The sequence below is a fragment of the Cheilinus undulatus genome, linkage group 7, assembly GCF_018320785.1.
Source record: "Cheilinus undulatus linkage group 7, ASM1832078v1, whole genome shotgun sequence".
Classification (NCBI taxonomy): domain Eukaryota; kingdom Metazoa; phylum Chordata; class Actinopteri; order Labriformes; family Labridae; genus Cheilinus; species Cheilinus undulatus.
This window is the reverse complement of record NC_054871.1, coordinates 22,539,513-22,556,116: the sequence shown is the minus strand read 5'-3', so window position 1 is coordinate 22,556,116 and position 16,604 is coordinate 22,539,513. Positions and strand designations below refer to the sequence as shown.

The 16,604-nt window shown below is 39.0% G+C and overlaps 1 protein-coding gene across 1 annotated transcript; it reads left to right on the top strand.

The window, feature by feature from the left end:
- The first annotated feature begins 334 nt into the window (after positions 1-334).
- Positions 335-16,544, top strand: LOC121512230 (hydroxylysine kinase-like). The gene is made up of 5 exons (XM_041791398.1): positions 335-392; positions 6,609-6,917; positions 11,779-11,921; positions 13,952-14,129; positions 16,105-16,544. Exons 1-5 carry the CDS (start codon positions 335-337, stop codon positions 16,542-16,544), a joined length of 1,128 nt encoding a protein of 375 aa, XP_041647332.1.
- Positions 16,545-16,604: the final 60 nt, after the last annotated feature.

Here is a 16,604-nt window from a genome sequence, read left to right as displayed (position 1 = left end):
TGCAATTTTACTCCCTTCTTCTTTGGAAAACTACTCAAGCTCTGCTAGAAATTAAATCTGTCCTTTTAAGAAATCTAATGGATCAAATTTAGAAATGGGTGTTAAGTCTTAAGATGAAGTGTTAAAAAAATATAGTATTTCCCTCTTGTGGCCATAATGAAGTCCTACTCTTTTTTTAAGCTGCAAATTAAAAATTGTTTCTTTATTAGCAGACAGATGATGTCCCGCTTTAGCGTAAGTGATCAAGACCCTAGTTGCACTTCTTGTTGACATATGATTAAATCTTCTATAAGTAAATTTAGTTGATATTAGTTTAGCATCACACATTTTTATAATGAGGGATCGCCAGAGGCGAGAGACGATGTCCACGTTTGTGGCTGACAGTTTCACAGGTAAAGTATTTGTCATCCTGGGAGCAGCTTCAGTCCCCCACAGGAATAGAAGTTTGGTTTGACAAGGCAAAAACCTCAGACATTCATTAAAGGCCCAAGGAAGGAAACAGGAAAACTGAGGTGCAGACTGGACCGGACTCTGTGAGAGAGAGGTGCAGCTGTGGACAGTGGTTACGCTCTTTATCTTAATAAATAAATCAACAAAAAAGAAATAGACAAAATAAATCCTTCTCCTTCAGTCTTTAAAATCATGCAGTCTTTATCAGCCTCTTTATGGACAGCGTGTTGGCGGTGAAGAATCAGCTACGCTGCTGTGCGCTCTGCTGTGCGTCTTTTTACAATGTTCCTCCCTGCTCTAAAGAGAGTCCAGTGTTCCTTATTTAATTCATTTATTGCATCATATTATGATTTTTTTCTATATTATAGATAAATCATGAAAAATGAGTGAAAATTGGGATTTCAAACACCTAAGTTAGTAAATATTGAAAATTAATATATATTTTTAAATGTCAATCTTTTTCCCCAAACGACTACAACTATGGCACCTGCTGGCAGGCCATAAGGTTGACACCCTTGCTTTAGAGGATTGTGAAACGAAGCCCATTCAAGAATTAAGGGGAGCTTCACAAGGACTGGACTGCAGCTGGAGTCAGTGCTTCAAGAGAAATACAGTGCAAAACAAATTTTTTTAGACCATCCAGCATCATGAAGTGCTTTAATGCGGACTCTTTCATTTTCAGTGAGCTCTCCACGTTTTACCATTTTGAACAGGAATGAGGAATTTCAAACTGAATTCACCCAAATTTGAGCTGACTCACTGGGCTTCTCTGAGAAGTCAGAAATTAATCAAGCATAACATTCAACCACTAAAACTCTTTTTTCTGTTCAGGAATGCAAGTAAATAACTATAATTTGACATAGTAATCAAGAAATAATAATGTGCTTTACTATTTTTTCTTTTTTTTGTAAATCAGTAAATTTGAAAATTCATGGATAACAATAATAATTATATTTTAGCATTAAAAATATCATTTGGGTTAAAGAGCTTCTACATATTGGTGTATTAACCATTGCAGAAACAAAAAAAATGACTTTGGTAATTACCAATGCTGTTAATTTAGGGCAGCTGTGGCATAAACCTTACTTTGGCTGGTGGTCTAATAATTTGTTAAGCACCGTATGTATCCAGAACATGGACTACAACTGTCTCATTCCTAGTGTCAAGCTGCTCTTGAACCAGAGACAATGTCAGAGGCGGCTTTCCTGGGCTATGGACAAAAAGGACAGGAGTGTTGCTTAGTGGTCCAACGTCCTTTTTTCAGATGAAAGTATATTTTGTACTTTATTTGGAAATAAATGTCCCAGAGTCTGGAGGAAGAGAGGAGAGGCATGGAATGGGCTTCATAACACCTCAGCAGTGCCACAGACTGATCACCTCCATGCCACACTGCATTGTTGCAGTAATTCATGCAAAAGGAGCCCCAACCAAGTATTGAGTGCTATACATGTTCATACTTTTCAGTAGTCCAACATTTGTGTCAAAAATCCTTTCTATAAATTGGTTTAAAGTAATATTCTAATTTTCTGAGATCCTGAATTTGGGTTTTCATTAGTTGTAAGCCATTATCATCTAAATTAAAAGAAATACACATTAAAATGTATTAGTCTGTGTGTAATGAATCTGTATTATATACAAGTTTCACTTTCTGAATTGAATTTCTGGAATAGATACAGAGATGCACCTGTAAGTTGCTGGAGCTTCCACAATTTCAAAACCTTAAGTTGATCGGGTCTCTCCATAGACTGATTCTCCCTCGCCACTCGTAACATTAACCATTTTGGCACTGTTAGATCAAGCCAGTGAGTTGAGCGCAAAGGATGATGGGTACAGTTCATTAACCACTTTGCCCTGAAGACCTACTATTTGAAACTGTCAGATGTCCATTAAGCAGCGCCATTGTCAATGCTATACCATGGTTACATCTCAACTAGCTAGTCAAGTGTGAAGTTTAAATACAGCTTCCTATAGGCCTATTGTAAGTCTACATTCATATGCACAATCATTTAAGAAAATGGAACTTTGCCAAAGGTCCAACTAAAGCACTAACAACTGGCAAACTTTGCCATCATACAGAGTAAGATTATTGTAAGTTTGTATTTGCATGTTTTGTCCCTTTTTCCCACCGTGTTAGACTGTGGGCATGGCACAAGGCTCAGGAAATCTTTGCAAATTGGACTTTTCCACAATATTCTAAAACATTGAGATCATGAATTCTTTTTTGTGAGATGTGAGCCCAAATGATCAAGATGAAAAAAGAAGTCTTGGAATATTTCCCTTTGCATGAGATGAATCTTGAATTTATAGAAGTTCAACTTTTGAGGTACAGGCAAAGCTTGGTAGTGGCTACGCCACGTGTTTTGTTGCTCTGATTGGCCCGTAAAGATGTGACAGAACGTTCATCCAGTCACCCTCCAAGTTTTTTCAAATACTCCACCCTTTCCCAGTCACTGTCTATGAGTGGTTTTCCAGATGGGCGTGTGAAACAAATCCATCTGGCGTGCCAGGCTAACTGAAAGAGGTATGACGTCTTTAAGACACTTGTCCACTTTTCTCAATGACACTAAGTCATGGCTCATCAAACCCCAGCATAGAAAATGTGAGATCATTGGTCTATAAAGACACAGACAAAGGTGTATATACCACAGCACAATCATGGTGATAACAAAAAATCATTAAAATGTTGACTGGAAATAGAAATAGTAAGGAAGTGTCTGACGAGGTCTGTATCAGCAAGCACCCTGTTGATCCAGTCATCCTGTGGAAGACAGCAGCAGATAAAGATTCAATCTTCTACCTTGTATAAGAAATATTAGACAGTACAAGGTCAATTAGGCTTTGCTGCACCTCTGTGTGCCTAGTATCATGTTGTATAAGTACTCTGTATCAGTGATGTAACACCAGTTTTTAAAAGACACCAGTATAGGTAGTATCTTTATAAATGAGCTTAGCCCATAGAGGGTTTTATATCAACGTTTTTATCTTTTTTAAATCTGCTACTGTCAACTAAGGGATTCCATTGCACTAGTCATATAAATAATTTACTCTTACAGCTTTGACCTGCATTGTAATATATATTTTTCAACTGTACCAGAATATCTTTTAATTATTTAAAAGCTGCTAGTTTCCTATTTCACAAAATTTTATGGTTAACATCTGAAGTTTGCCCTGTTGCAGATTCATGCTATTATGTAAGAGGAGGAACTATCTCAGTTAGATGGTAATAATGGTGTTTAAAAATTAGTCTGATGAACTTTTATTTCAATAATATTATACCAAAACAAAAAGACTGACTGATGCACACTTGATGTGCTTTTTATAATGTCTTTCTTGTTGTAGTTGTGATGATTAGAGTTAAATTTATCATCGTGATAAGTTGATATTTTATTAATATATAACATTGATATGATGGTATCACTAATTTTCCATTACAAACCTCATTTAAGGGGTAAATTTAGAAACGAGGGTTAAAAATCTTCAGCTGAAGGGCTTACATATTTAGATCTTTCATTATACTGTCCTCTTCTGGCCATTATGAAGTCCTACTCTTCTATAAGGCTGCAAATTAAAAACTGGGGCTTTATCAGCAGAAAAAAAGCTAAAGAACTTTTAAAGGACTTTACTTGAATTATAGTCAGCGTTATATTATTGTTTGCATCATAGACCTTTTTCATATTACAGTAATTTGCTTTAATCGGACAAGCAAATATTCGCCTTAACCTGTCATTTATTCCACAATTCAGAAGGTAAAATTAATGCTGTGATAACCCATCATTCTGAGCTTATGTCATTTCTGGTAAACTGTAAAGTTTTCACACTTAAAAAAATTAATTGAAATAAAAAAAAGAGTCAGAAATATACACAATACACTACCTTAACCTTGGTCATAACCCAAAATATGAGAGCACAGACTACACTGACTGACCTCAAAGTTAACTTGTTCTGAAGTTGAACTGTCTCTGCAAGCTCAGACACACAGGTTGGTAGAAAAAAAAAAAAAAAAAACAAACAAACAAAAAAAAAACAGCCTCTTATCCAAAGCTAGGAATTTAGACGATAAGCCCAGGAAGAGAGGAGAGTCCCCAATCCTGATGTTAGAGCTTGACCTGGGGCCTTGAAGTAACTTAGCCATCCCTAAGAAGATCTGTGGAGATAGAAATATCAGAAACACCAAAATGACATTTGACACAGAGCCTGAACAAGACTACACAAGATGACAGTAAAATTGTACAAATATGTAAACCATTTTTCCTTCTGGGGGGGGGAATCAAGTTGGACCGGGCTGACTGCTAACTGTAGGTTAAAAGCTGAAGAACAAATTTTGAGGCAAACACTGAGCTTTTCTCCTGGTACTCCACATCATCTGCTGAAGACATGGGTGAGAAGAACAATTTTTTAAAAATGTTTTTAAAACCAAAGCCTTACAAAACCTTAGTATTGTTACATGTACTGCATATAAAGTATCTGATTGAGCTGATTTAATTTTTTTTAGTTACTCTGTTTATTTCCTTGAAAAAAATCTAGTTCCAAGTCAATGTTTTAGCAGGAATCTGAGTGCTTTATGACAGCTTTTGGTATAAGATCAGAATATTGATAGATAATAGAGTCTGTTGCCACTGTTGTGCAGTACAGGTACACAGGAATATTGTTTGGAAAAAAAAAATCAATTTTATAAATAATAGCTCTATACAAAACAAAATTACAGTGTTTGATAACAACTATAATACAAATTTATTTTATAAATATACAAGTATGATACCAGCTATAAACATAATTAAATCCAATATCAATAATAAGGATAATAATTATAATTCTGAAATCGAACAATTCATTAACCATTTTGATCTTTCAGTGACAAAAATGGAAGTCTGAGGCAGCAAATATTGTGAAATTTCTGTTTTTATAGACATGTTAAGACATGTTGTCTATATTAGGTTAATATTAATGTATTTTATATGCAGGTTACAAAGAAATATACCTCTGTGTGCATTCATAAAGCATCCTAAGTCCACAGAGTTGCCCCGAGTAACAGAATTCTAAGATAATTCTTAGAATTGTAAGAATTTCTCCTCACAGTCAAGACTAAATCCTGGAAACGAAAAAAGTTATTCACAAAGCATTATAGCCCCTGTAGAGCTCTTAAGGTAAGAAGTTGCCAGGAATAGTGAGGAGGACTTTTCAGCATCTAAGAACTGATAGAAGTATCAGCACAGGGATGGGCAACTTTGGTTACCAAGAGGGCCGTATTAATTCTATTGACAAAGTGTCGAATAGGCTCACTTTAACCATTATGATGACTGGTAATTCTATGAAAGGAAATTGCTTTAATGATAATTTATTTGATCAACATTTATGTTTCTGAACTCAAGTGCGACTAGAAATGAAAAATTCAAAGTGATAAATGCAGAATTAAATCAATTTCAGGTGCATTTTTAATGAGTAAACATGAGTTTACTTGATTTTATTTTTTACTAGCATATTTTTTACAAGTACATTTAGTGATGTATATAAAAAGCACTCAGAGTTGAGCTAAGAACACTCCTAAATCACTTTTGAGTGATAAAACTCCTCGTTGGAGTCTTGTTGGTTCAGACAGGCCCTTGTGTCTACATTTTGAGAAAATTAAAGAAAAAAAGTCCCAGTTGTGCTCACCTTGATCTTCATTGCAATAACTTCTTCCTTGTTCTTGTCTCTTCTTTACTAAAAATGTACTTGGGTTAAAGTCAAAAAGGCTTAAAGGGTGGAGGACAATACAGCCATTTGATACTACTACCCAAAGTGCATTGCACAACACCAGCCTACATGTCAAATTTTCTCAAAATCAAGTATGCATCTTTGCAACATCCATGTAAAAAACAATGATGATCATCTAATGAAGTCACTGTGTGTCAATATGCAGGGTTACTTTTAGTCACAAGGAACTGACAGATCATTGCCAGTGTTTTGTGCAATTTAGACTGTTTTTCTATTTTTTAGATCTAGTCACTAAAATAATGTGTCATAATGAGCAATTGTCAAACACTTTATTTCGAAAAGTATTGAAGTATCTTTTATTTTGACAACCATATCATCAGTACACCTTTTGTCTTTGAAACAAATATTCTAAGTCAGCCTTAGTCTGTAAGACGTCTGTCCCATTATTTCTCTCTTGTGTGCAGATAATAAATCTGATGACAATCCAAGGCCCACTTTTAGTCCGAAGCAAGCGACCAAACTGGCACAGCAGCACTATGGACTGACAGTGACTGAGATCTCCACCCTGCCCAGTTACATGGATCAGAACTTCCTTGTGATGGATCAGTCCAGTACCCACTATGTCCTGAAGATTATGAACTCAAGGGAGAGTAAGAACACCGCTCTGCTGGGGCTGCAGACCTTTGCCATGTCCTTTCTGCACAGCCATGGAGTCCCTGCCCAGACGGCTGTTCCCACTGCAACAGGGAAGCTCATGGTTATGGAGGACAAAGGTAGGTAGGGTAACTGTTGGTCCAGTTAAGGTCCTTTGTGATATGACTGTAATTAGTGTGTGTTATGTATATTGCTGTATAGGAGTCAATCCCACCTTTACAACTACAGCTATTATTTTATAAATGAGGACCTACAAACTTATTTTGCTTTTACTTCCAAGAATTTTCAGCATTTTTTTTGGTCTTACTTCCTAGCAACACAAACTTACAACCATGGTGTCATTCGAGTGCATGAGAAACTAGATAATAGTGAACAGCTGGCACTGGCAATAGCAGAGAAAAATCATTCAGACCAGAAATGTAGGTTTACTCCACAAAAACAGGTAGGTTAAGTTTGTCAGCTGACTATTGCTTCTAACACACTACACAGTAAATTTACATGAGTGAATTTTACTCAAATTGAGTAAAATTTTACTCTGAAAAATATAACATTTGGTCCCAGTCTATTTGGAGTAAAATTCACTCTGCTTGCAGAGTAATATTTGTGACAAGAACTCAGGAGCAGAGCATGACACAAGATGGTAAAATTAAAGAAGTTTGACAACAATAGTGCAAATGATGGTGAGTGTACTGGCTGGTGGTTGGCAGGGCTTGACATTAACTTTTTTGCTCATCAGCCACAGTGGCTAGTGGTTCTGCAAACTTACTAGCCACTCAATATTTCCACTAGCTTTCCACACAACTTTGGTGTTTGGTAACTCTGAGCTATATGCCAAATTTGGTACAAAGGGTATGATATGACACATGCTCTACTTTCCCTCACCAATATGAGCAATATCAGCTCTCCTCTTAATAAAGCACTTCTGCCTGTACATATGAAACAGCACACTACTGAGATATGGGTCAGACTGTCAGAGACAGTCATCTAAGAGTCAAAACTCTTAGATTTTTATTTTGTTAATGGGTATCAAGTTTATGCTAAAATTAAAATACTGTTAACTGGTTGTTTATTAGAAAAAGCTACAGCAGAATACAAGAACAGCTCTAATTATCACTCTGACAAATCTTCAGAGAATATTAAAGGAGACATATTATACAATTTTAAGACAAGCTTAAATTGGTCTCAGAGGTCCCCAAAACATGCCTGTGAAGTTTGTTGCTGAAAAAAACACTCCAGTATAGGATTTTTGTATGTTTAAAACCCCCTCTGTTTCAGCCCTTCTCAGAACGAGCCGTTTCTGTGTCTGTGGCTTTAAATGGTAATTAGCTGTCTGACTCTGCCCCTGACAACACCCCTCTCAGGAAATGGATGCAGTACTCCTGGTACTACAGACATTTTTATCCAAAGGTTAGAACTTGACTGGGATTTGAATCATGAACCTCCCAGACTGTAGTCAGCAGGGTAACCCACTGAGCTATCCAGCATCTCAGCCGGTAGTGGAGAGGATCAGTAGAGGAGAGCAGAACTTTCCTCCAAGTGGGGGAGGGCCAACCAAACCTGGGGGCGGGTGCTTACACTCCTGGTGAGGTCACCAGGAGCTAAATCTGAGAACAGCTTGTTTCAGCACACATTTTCTGAAAGGTGGAGAAAGAGAGGGGGAGAGGGAATGGATTTTTCTGGTATTTGAGGGGCTTGTGGACAGACCAGGGGCACATATTTGTGTTAGAAAAGCCTGAAAAAGTGATTTTTGCATAATATGTCTCCTTTAAGTGTCCAACTTCTCCTGTCCTCTGCTCTACACTGTATGGAGGAAATGTTTTCATATGTGTATCTAATATCTCATCAAATAATAGATGACTTACATTTAGCGGTGAAGCTCACATTTGGAGAACGTTAAACAACAGATGTATAAGAAGAAAAAAAATCACTGTCCAGTTAAATTCTCTTGGACTCCTAAATGATCAGTTACAGACTTTGATCCTTCTGCCTCTGTTTCTCACTGCCTTAGAGTTTCTCTTGTCTTTTATAACTGTTAATTATCAATTTATGGCAAATTTATAATTAACCCTGAATATACAAATGTTTAAAAGTTTCAATGACATTTAAAGTATGTGCACCTTTGCAGAGGTTTTTATCATTTAGATCACCCTCAATAAACAAAGAATAAAGATGGAATATTAATTAAACAATATTTAGACACACTGCCCACCCTGGCTCGCATGAGCGACAGAGACACACACCTGGAGAGCACACACATAAACAGCGCTGACGCACGTGGACAGAAAGGCACTTTAAAGCAGAAAGAAAAAGTTCAGGTCTGAGTTTATTCTGCAAATTCTGAAACATTTTCCCTAAACAGATAGAAGCCTTCAGTCTAACCAACACGTCAGTGCAAGTGTGTGTCCGTATATGTCTGTGTGTGTGGCGTTTGTGCGTGTCATACAGCATCAAAGCCCTTGGCGCTGTGTAAAATACGCACGGATGGATGAAGAGACCAGCCGCTTTTCAGTTATTTTGGAGGTAAATTTGAGCTTTTATGTGCCGAACAGCCTCTCTGTAACAAGCCTAAATCATAAGGGCTAACTGACAAGCACTTTCAGAGTGAAGCATAAGTTGTGACACTGATAAATTCAACCCGCCATCGTGGCTAGTTAGAGTCACGCTGCTACCCACCACGGCCGAAATCCACCCGCATTTGGCTAGTTGGCAGGTGCCAATGTCAAGCCCTGGTGGTTGGAAATAGCACTGGCAGAGACACTACAAAAAAAAAAAAGAAGACAAATGGAGTTAGACAAGGCTAAAGAAAACTTACTGAAAAATCATTAGATAATCAAAGGTTGAAGAGGAGTTACTTGACAAGAAGCTGTAGTACAAAGGTGTCTGAAGGTTCATTACCTGGTGAGGAGTCTGCAGCTGTGACCGTCCATAAGTGATGGCAGCTGAGTTGAAACTTAAGTGCAGAATTTACTCTGTATTTTTACTCCAACTCTCATGGTGGCTGGAAATATACTCAATAAAAAGTACATTTTACAATTTTTGAGTAAAATACATTTTTTACTCTGGAGAAATTACTCCCCAGATTTTCCTGTGTACCCCGTTTGTTATCTGTTTATCCTTTGGTGGTGCTTGTGGCCTGCACAACTTTGACTGCAGGTGACTGGAAATAAGAAGAAATGCATCTCCTCTCAGGGAATTAATTCATTAATTTATCATTCTTCCAGTGAAGTGTTGGGATTTTGGCCCTTCTTGGTTGTTTTTCCCTGTCTTCAGGGTGGTGTCCGTTACTTATGAATCTTGATTAACAATTGTATTTAATTATATTTATAATTATAATAATAGTTGTTAATATTTTGACAAAAACAAAATCTAGCATTAACAACCCAACACATCTCTCTATAAGATAAACCAGTATGTTTAGTTAAATATATCAATTGTGGAAGCCATAGCTTAGGGAACTGCTACACTCTTCTTATCATTAGTGATGTGGCATGTTTTTCAAATTTTAGAATATTTATTAACTTTTGAAAAATAAAAAAATTCATGTGACTTATTAACCTGTATATTTTTCTGTTGTTTTTACTGACATCTGGTGGTAATATAATACTACAGCCAGACAGCAGCTTCTGACAATTAACAGCTGTTTGTTTACCTCCTATAAATGACAAAGAAGAATATATATATATTTTTATGTGTTTAAGTTGACGGTATTACTATATTTCAGAGAGATGCAGAGATTTCTTCAAATTTCTGTCAAACTCTTGCCAAAAATGATGGAAATGAAGTTAAGTGCAAACTTTTTTCTTGATTGGTTTAGGCTTATCATAAATCTACATCAGTTATGAACAATCACTGAAGAGGAGAGAGGCATCTGGCTGCAGCCCTCGGGCAAACCTCTACGCTGGGGCGTTCGGTTGGAGACCTCTCAGCTGGGGCGAAACCTCTCAGCCGGGGCGAAACCTCTACGCTGGGGCGTGATGTATATTGCCTGAGCTGGTGGACCTCTACACTGGGGCGTGACGTATATTACCCGCAATGAAATTTCAGCTCTATCTGCTTGCCGACAGGCTGACCCTAAATCTAACCAGTCGGATTTTAATGCCTAAACCTAACCAGTCGGATTTAAACACCTAAACCGAACCAGTCAGGGTTTAATAGCGTCTGCTACTGCACGGTCCAGCGTAGACCCGTACGCCCCAGTGTACGGGGCGGCGTCTGCACGGTCCAGCGTAGGGGTCGGGGTGTGTTGCTGCACGCCCAAATATAGCGCTGTACGCTGGGGCTTCGCCAACAAATGATAAGGCAAACAAATGCCAATAAGCTCCTCTGAAAAGCGTCCAAAAAGAAGGACAAGCCGAGGGGTGGTGTACTCAACACTCCCCTACATTTACATACCAAAAATATCAAAAATGCTGAAGTTGCATAGCCCCGTACACTGGGGGGGGCTATGCTAATGTGTCATAAGCACAGTGGTGTAGTCATGCTAACAACAGCTAGGTCATGCTAACAACAGCTAACAAGCTGCACGCCCAAGCGTAGGCTTTGGCAATGACGTCACGCCCCAGCGAAGAGGTTTTGCCCCACCGTAGAGGTCTCCAGCCAAACGCCCCAGCGTAGAGGTTTGCTCGAGGGCTGCAGCCAGACCCTCTTGGAAGAGGAAGGAACCCAGTCAGAGGTCTAATCAAGGAACAACAATCACTGAGCTCTGTTCTTGTAAAAATAGCTTCCTTATAAGTTCACAGTTTATTATTGCCATATTTATACCCATATTTTTAAAGAGTTTTTGCAGGGCACTTCTTCAATAATAAACGGTTAAATTTTTCTTTGAAACGCCCATCCCTACTAATCAACAATGAATTAACAAAATTACACAGAATACAACCCTTTTATAGTCATGTCTCCTGAAGGCAGTGTGTAATTGGCTGTGATGTTTTTTTTATGGGACTACATTGAAATGTTTTGTATGTTTTTTTATTCTTTCAGACTGTGGACATGGTGCTCAGAGCTTCTGTGTGAGGCTGATGACTTATCTCCCAGGAAATACCATTGCCAAGTCTCCAGTCAAAACACAAGATCTGTATCATGTTGGGACACTGGTGGCAACCATTGATAAGACACTACAGCAGGTAAATTCTTAAAGGTTAAACTAGTTAAATGACATTTTCAGATGTTGTTTAAGATAACCCCTCATCTCTAACAACTGCAAATGCACAAATGGAAGTAATACATGTTGGGTCATGCCAGAGCATGTTTGTTACACCATCTCAATAGTGAATTTATGTAACACATGCTCATGAAGCTCAGCTTTCTGTCGATTTATGCATCCGGTTTGTACAAAATACACTATGTAGATAAAGTATTTGGCTTCCTGACAGTCACACCAACAGGGACTGTAATGAGACTGTGTTCAAAATTTATTTTAATATTGAGCCTCCATCCCCCACCCCTTCCCCTTTTCTCCTTTTGCAGCTATAACAGCTTCTGTTCTTCTTGGAAGGCTTTCCTCAAGATTTTGAAGTTTTTTGTAGGAATTTGTGTCCATTTAGGGGGCAGCTCTGCTAGCCAAAACTACACTACACTACTTACACATCTGCAGTCACAAATACAAAGTACAAACTAAAAAATGACCCACTGCCTCTATCCCGATCACAAAGCATAAAGAAACACCATACTAGTGTCCAAGGCAACAATGCAAAAATAATCCTGCAGGAGATGAATCAAATGCTGCTTGCTCTCCAAGGCTCTTACATGGCAGTGGGGGCAGTGTAAAAACAAAACTTAACTCTGCATACAAAGACTTTACAGGCAGGGGGTGGTGTAAGAACAAACCTTAACTGGCTTTACACAGGGCAGGACATTAAAGGGGCTCCATGTAAGATTTTTGCTTTTAAAACTTCCCACTTTTGAGTATATAATGGTGCGCACTTTATCCCGATGTGAAGAATGAGGCTCTTTATGTCTTCCTTGTTTGCCTGTATAAGCCTGTGGAGTCGTTTCTCTGTGAAGAACTCGGGCTGAATTTTTAGCGAAATCTCAACGGAAGTGATGTTGGGTACTATGTAATGCGCGCACCCCGTTGCTCTGTTTATTTGATTTGATTTGATTTGATAATACTTTATTGTCAGAAGCAAGATCTGACAACGGCGTGTTGAATGGAGAAGGCTGCTTCCGCCAGTAAACGACCGGCTAGCTCAGCCCAAACACCCACACAAACTCCCTGAAAACATAAAAAACTAAGACAGTTTTATCTGCTGAAGCCAGTCATGCTAAAAGAGAGTGTAACAGACGCAGGGGGAAATGGAGGATGAATATCGATGGATGTCACGTTACTCATTTAGTGTTTTCCGGATAATATTTCATCTTTTTCTTGCTTCCTGGCACTGGACTCAACTTACTGAGTTTATGTTTTGATACTTAGTTTGTAAAATATCTTAAAAACATAATGTCAGCTATCTGATATCTGTGGTTGAGGCACCATTATCAGAGCTAAGCAACGTTAGCCCTGCTGCTTCTGCTCTAAAACGCGTCCCATTAAATACACATCACACATTACACACGTAAAAAGACAATTAAATTGGTCAGTGCTGCACTAAGTGGCTAAGTTGTTCATTCATAGAAATGGTTGCGAAAATATCATCCTTTTTTAATAGCCTTTGTGCCGTGTCCGCACTAGAGGTTCAAATATACTTTATTCATTTTCATTTTCAGTTGGTGGAACTTTTAAGTGTTACTTCACTTACCTCCTCTGTATACACGATGCCGGTAAATCACCTTGGTCTGCGTGTGTATCAGCTGATAAACCGGAGACCTGTTCATGAGGAAGGAGCGTGCCGTGGTGGGTGAGCTACACAATATTCTTGTAGTTCACTTAATGGCCGGCGGTGTCGCTACACTGATATTTTTCTAAATCTTGCATAGAGCCCCTTTAACACACAATGCACATTAGCAGTCGTTGATGCCCCTTTGTGATTTTATGTGGTCTTCCAATTTGCGGCTAAGGTATTTGATTTTATACACCTGTTGCAACAGGTCTGATTGAAACACCTGAATTCAACAATTAACAGGTAGGGTGTCCACATCGTTTCTCTAGCACCTTCAAGGTATGAAAAAATTTTGTAACATATATATTAAAACAGAAAATGTTTTTTTCTTAAAGCTGGCATCTCCAGACATGGGTGTCTTAGAAAAAGATGAAGTTTGGAGCTTGTCTAATATTCCTCTTGTGGAGAGTTACCTGTCAGTGATGGATGGAGATCCTCTGCAGGACATCGTCAGAGCAGTCATTCAACAGTATAAATCCCATGTGCTGCCCAAAATCAGCTCTTTTCAAAGAGGTAATAAAAGTACATCACTTTTTCTTTCACTTGCAAAGTCTTTACATGATAACATCCTGTTTTACTTTTTTAAAATCATAAACAACTTAACAGAGTGCATGCTGATACTCATGTTTAATTTGGTGCCTATTTCATAACAGTGTTTTTTCCACTGTATTTGTTTCTTATCAGTTGTGAACCAAATTGTTACTGACTGAAATACACTTTATTGGCAAAAGTATTGGCTCACCTGCCTTGACTCGCATATGAACTTAAGTGACATCCCATTTCTTAATCCATAGGGTTTACTATGACCTCAGTCCACCCTTTGAAACTATAACAGCTTCAACTCTTCTGGGTAGGCTTTCCACAAGGTTTAGGAGTGTGTTTATGGGGATTTTTGACCATTCTTCCAGACGTGCATTTGTGGGGTCACACACTGATGTTGACGAGGAGGCCTGGCTCTCAGTCTCCTCTCTATTTCATCCCAAAGGTGTTCTGTCGGGTTGAGGTCAGGACTTTGTGCAGGTCAGTCAAGTTCATCCACACCAGACTCTCTCATCCATGTCTTTATGGACCTTGCTTTGTGCACTGGTGCACAGTCATGTTGGAACAGGAAGGGGCTATCCCCAAACTGTTCCCACAAAGTTGGGAGCATGGAATTGTCCAAAATCTCTTGGTATGCTGAAGCATTCAGTTCCTTTCACTGGAACTAAGGGGCCAAACCCAGCTCCTGAAAAACAACCCCACACCATAATCTGCCCTCCACCAAACTTTACACTTGGCATAATGCAGTCAGACAAGTACCGTTCTCCTGGCAACCGCCAAACCCAGACTCATCCATCAGATTGCCAGATGGAGTAGCGCAACTCGTCACTCCAGAGAATGCACCTCCAATGCCGTAGAGTCCAGTGGCATCATGCTTTACAGCACTGCATCCAAAGCTTTGCATTGCACTTGGTGACGTATGGCTTGGATGCAGCTGCTTGGCCATGAAAACCCATTCCATAAAGCTCTCTACACACTGTTCTTGGGCTAATCTGAAGGCCACATGAAGTTTGGAGGTCTGTAGCGATTGACTCTGCAGAAAGTTGGCGACCTCTGCGCACTATGCGCCTCAGCATCTGCTGACCCCAGTCCGTCATTTTATGTGGCCTACCACTTGGTGGCTGAGTTGCTGTCATTCCCAATTGCTTCCACTTTGTTATAATACCACTGACAGTTGACTGTGCAGTATTTAGGAGCAAGGAAATTTCGCGACTGGACTTGTTGCACAGGTGGCATCCTAACTCAGTACCACACTGGAATTGACTGAGCTCCTGAGAGTGACCCATTCTTTTTACAAATGTTTGTAGAAACTGTCTGCATGCCTAGGTGCTTGATTTTATACACCTGTGGCCATGGAAGTGATTGGAACACCTGATTTCACTTATTTGGATGGGTGAGTGAATACTTTTGGCAATATAGTGTATCTTAGCAAGTGACCAAGAAATGTAAAATGTTTTAAATACTGACAAATGCTAGCGTCAGCCCAGATTCTGTGGCAACTGAGATGTTGTTATGGAAAACAGTGAAAATGTGTAACACAAAGCCTACTGGAGGGAATTTTGTTAAAAGGGATATTTATTAAGTACTACCATACAGTGATACAACCCTTTTAGCTGTCAGAACAAACTGTGCCAGGTTGGATTCAAAAGGTTTAGTTAAAAAAGCAGTTTCTTAAATGAACACAAAGAGGTGAAAAAATAATTTTGTGTGACACTAGTCACAAAAAACGTAGTCTACCTAGCTTGCATGCTGGTACTGTGACTTATTTCTTAATCATGGGGCCATGCTGACCATCATCTCCTCTGAGAAATATACTCATATTATTGACTAGCACCTCATAAACCCCAGTTTAAAAAATGAGCTCCATCTTTTAGTGCAAGGTTTAATTATTTAGCTTCAATCAATGCTGCACACACATGGAGCCAACAGTATTTGCTGTCCTTTACAGGAATAATACACGGGGACTTAAGCGACCAGAACATCCTTGTCACACCCGTTGATGATGGGCATTACCAGGTGTCGGGGGTCCTGGACTTTTCTCTGCTCATGAACGACTGCTACGTGTTTGAACTGGCAGTAACAATCATGTACTTGATGCTGGAAGATCCCCGTCCTTTGGATGTAGGTGGAGCAGTGCTGGCAGGATGGGAGAGCATTATGCTGCTCAACAACGATGAAAAGGATTCCCTCTTCCTGCTGGTGCTCGGTCGCTTCTGCCAGTCTCTGGTTTATGGCAGGTTTAATGCCAAAAAATACCCAGACAACAAAGAATATCTCCTGACTACAGCCAAAAGTGGGACTCGGCTTCTCACCAAACTGTGGGGGCTTGGCAAGACAGAAGTGGAGAGGAAATGGTTCACAGACGCAAGCACATTCTTAGACAATTAATGCTTATCAAGGGAAGGAAAATGTGTTCACAAAGCATATCTGCATTAATACAAAGGACTT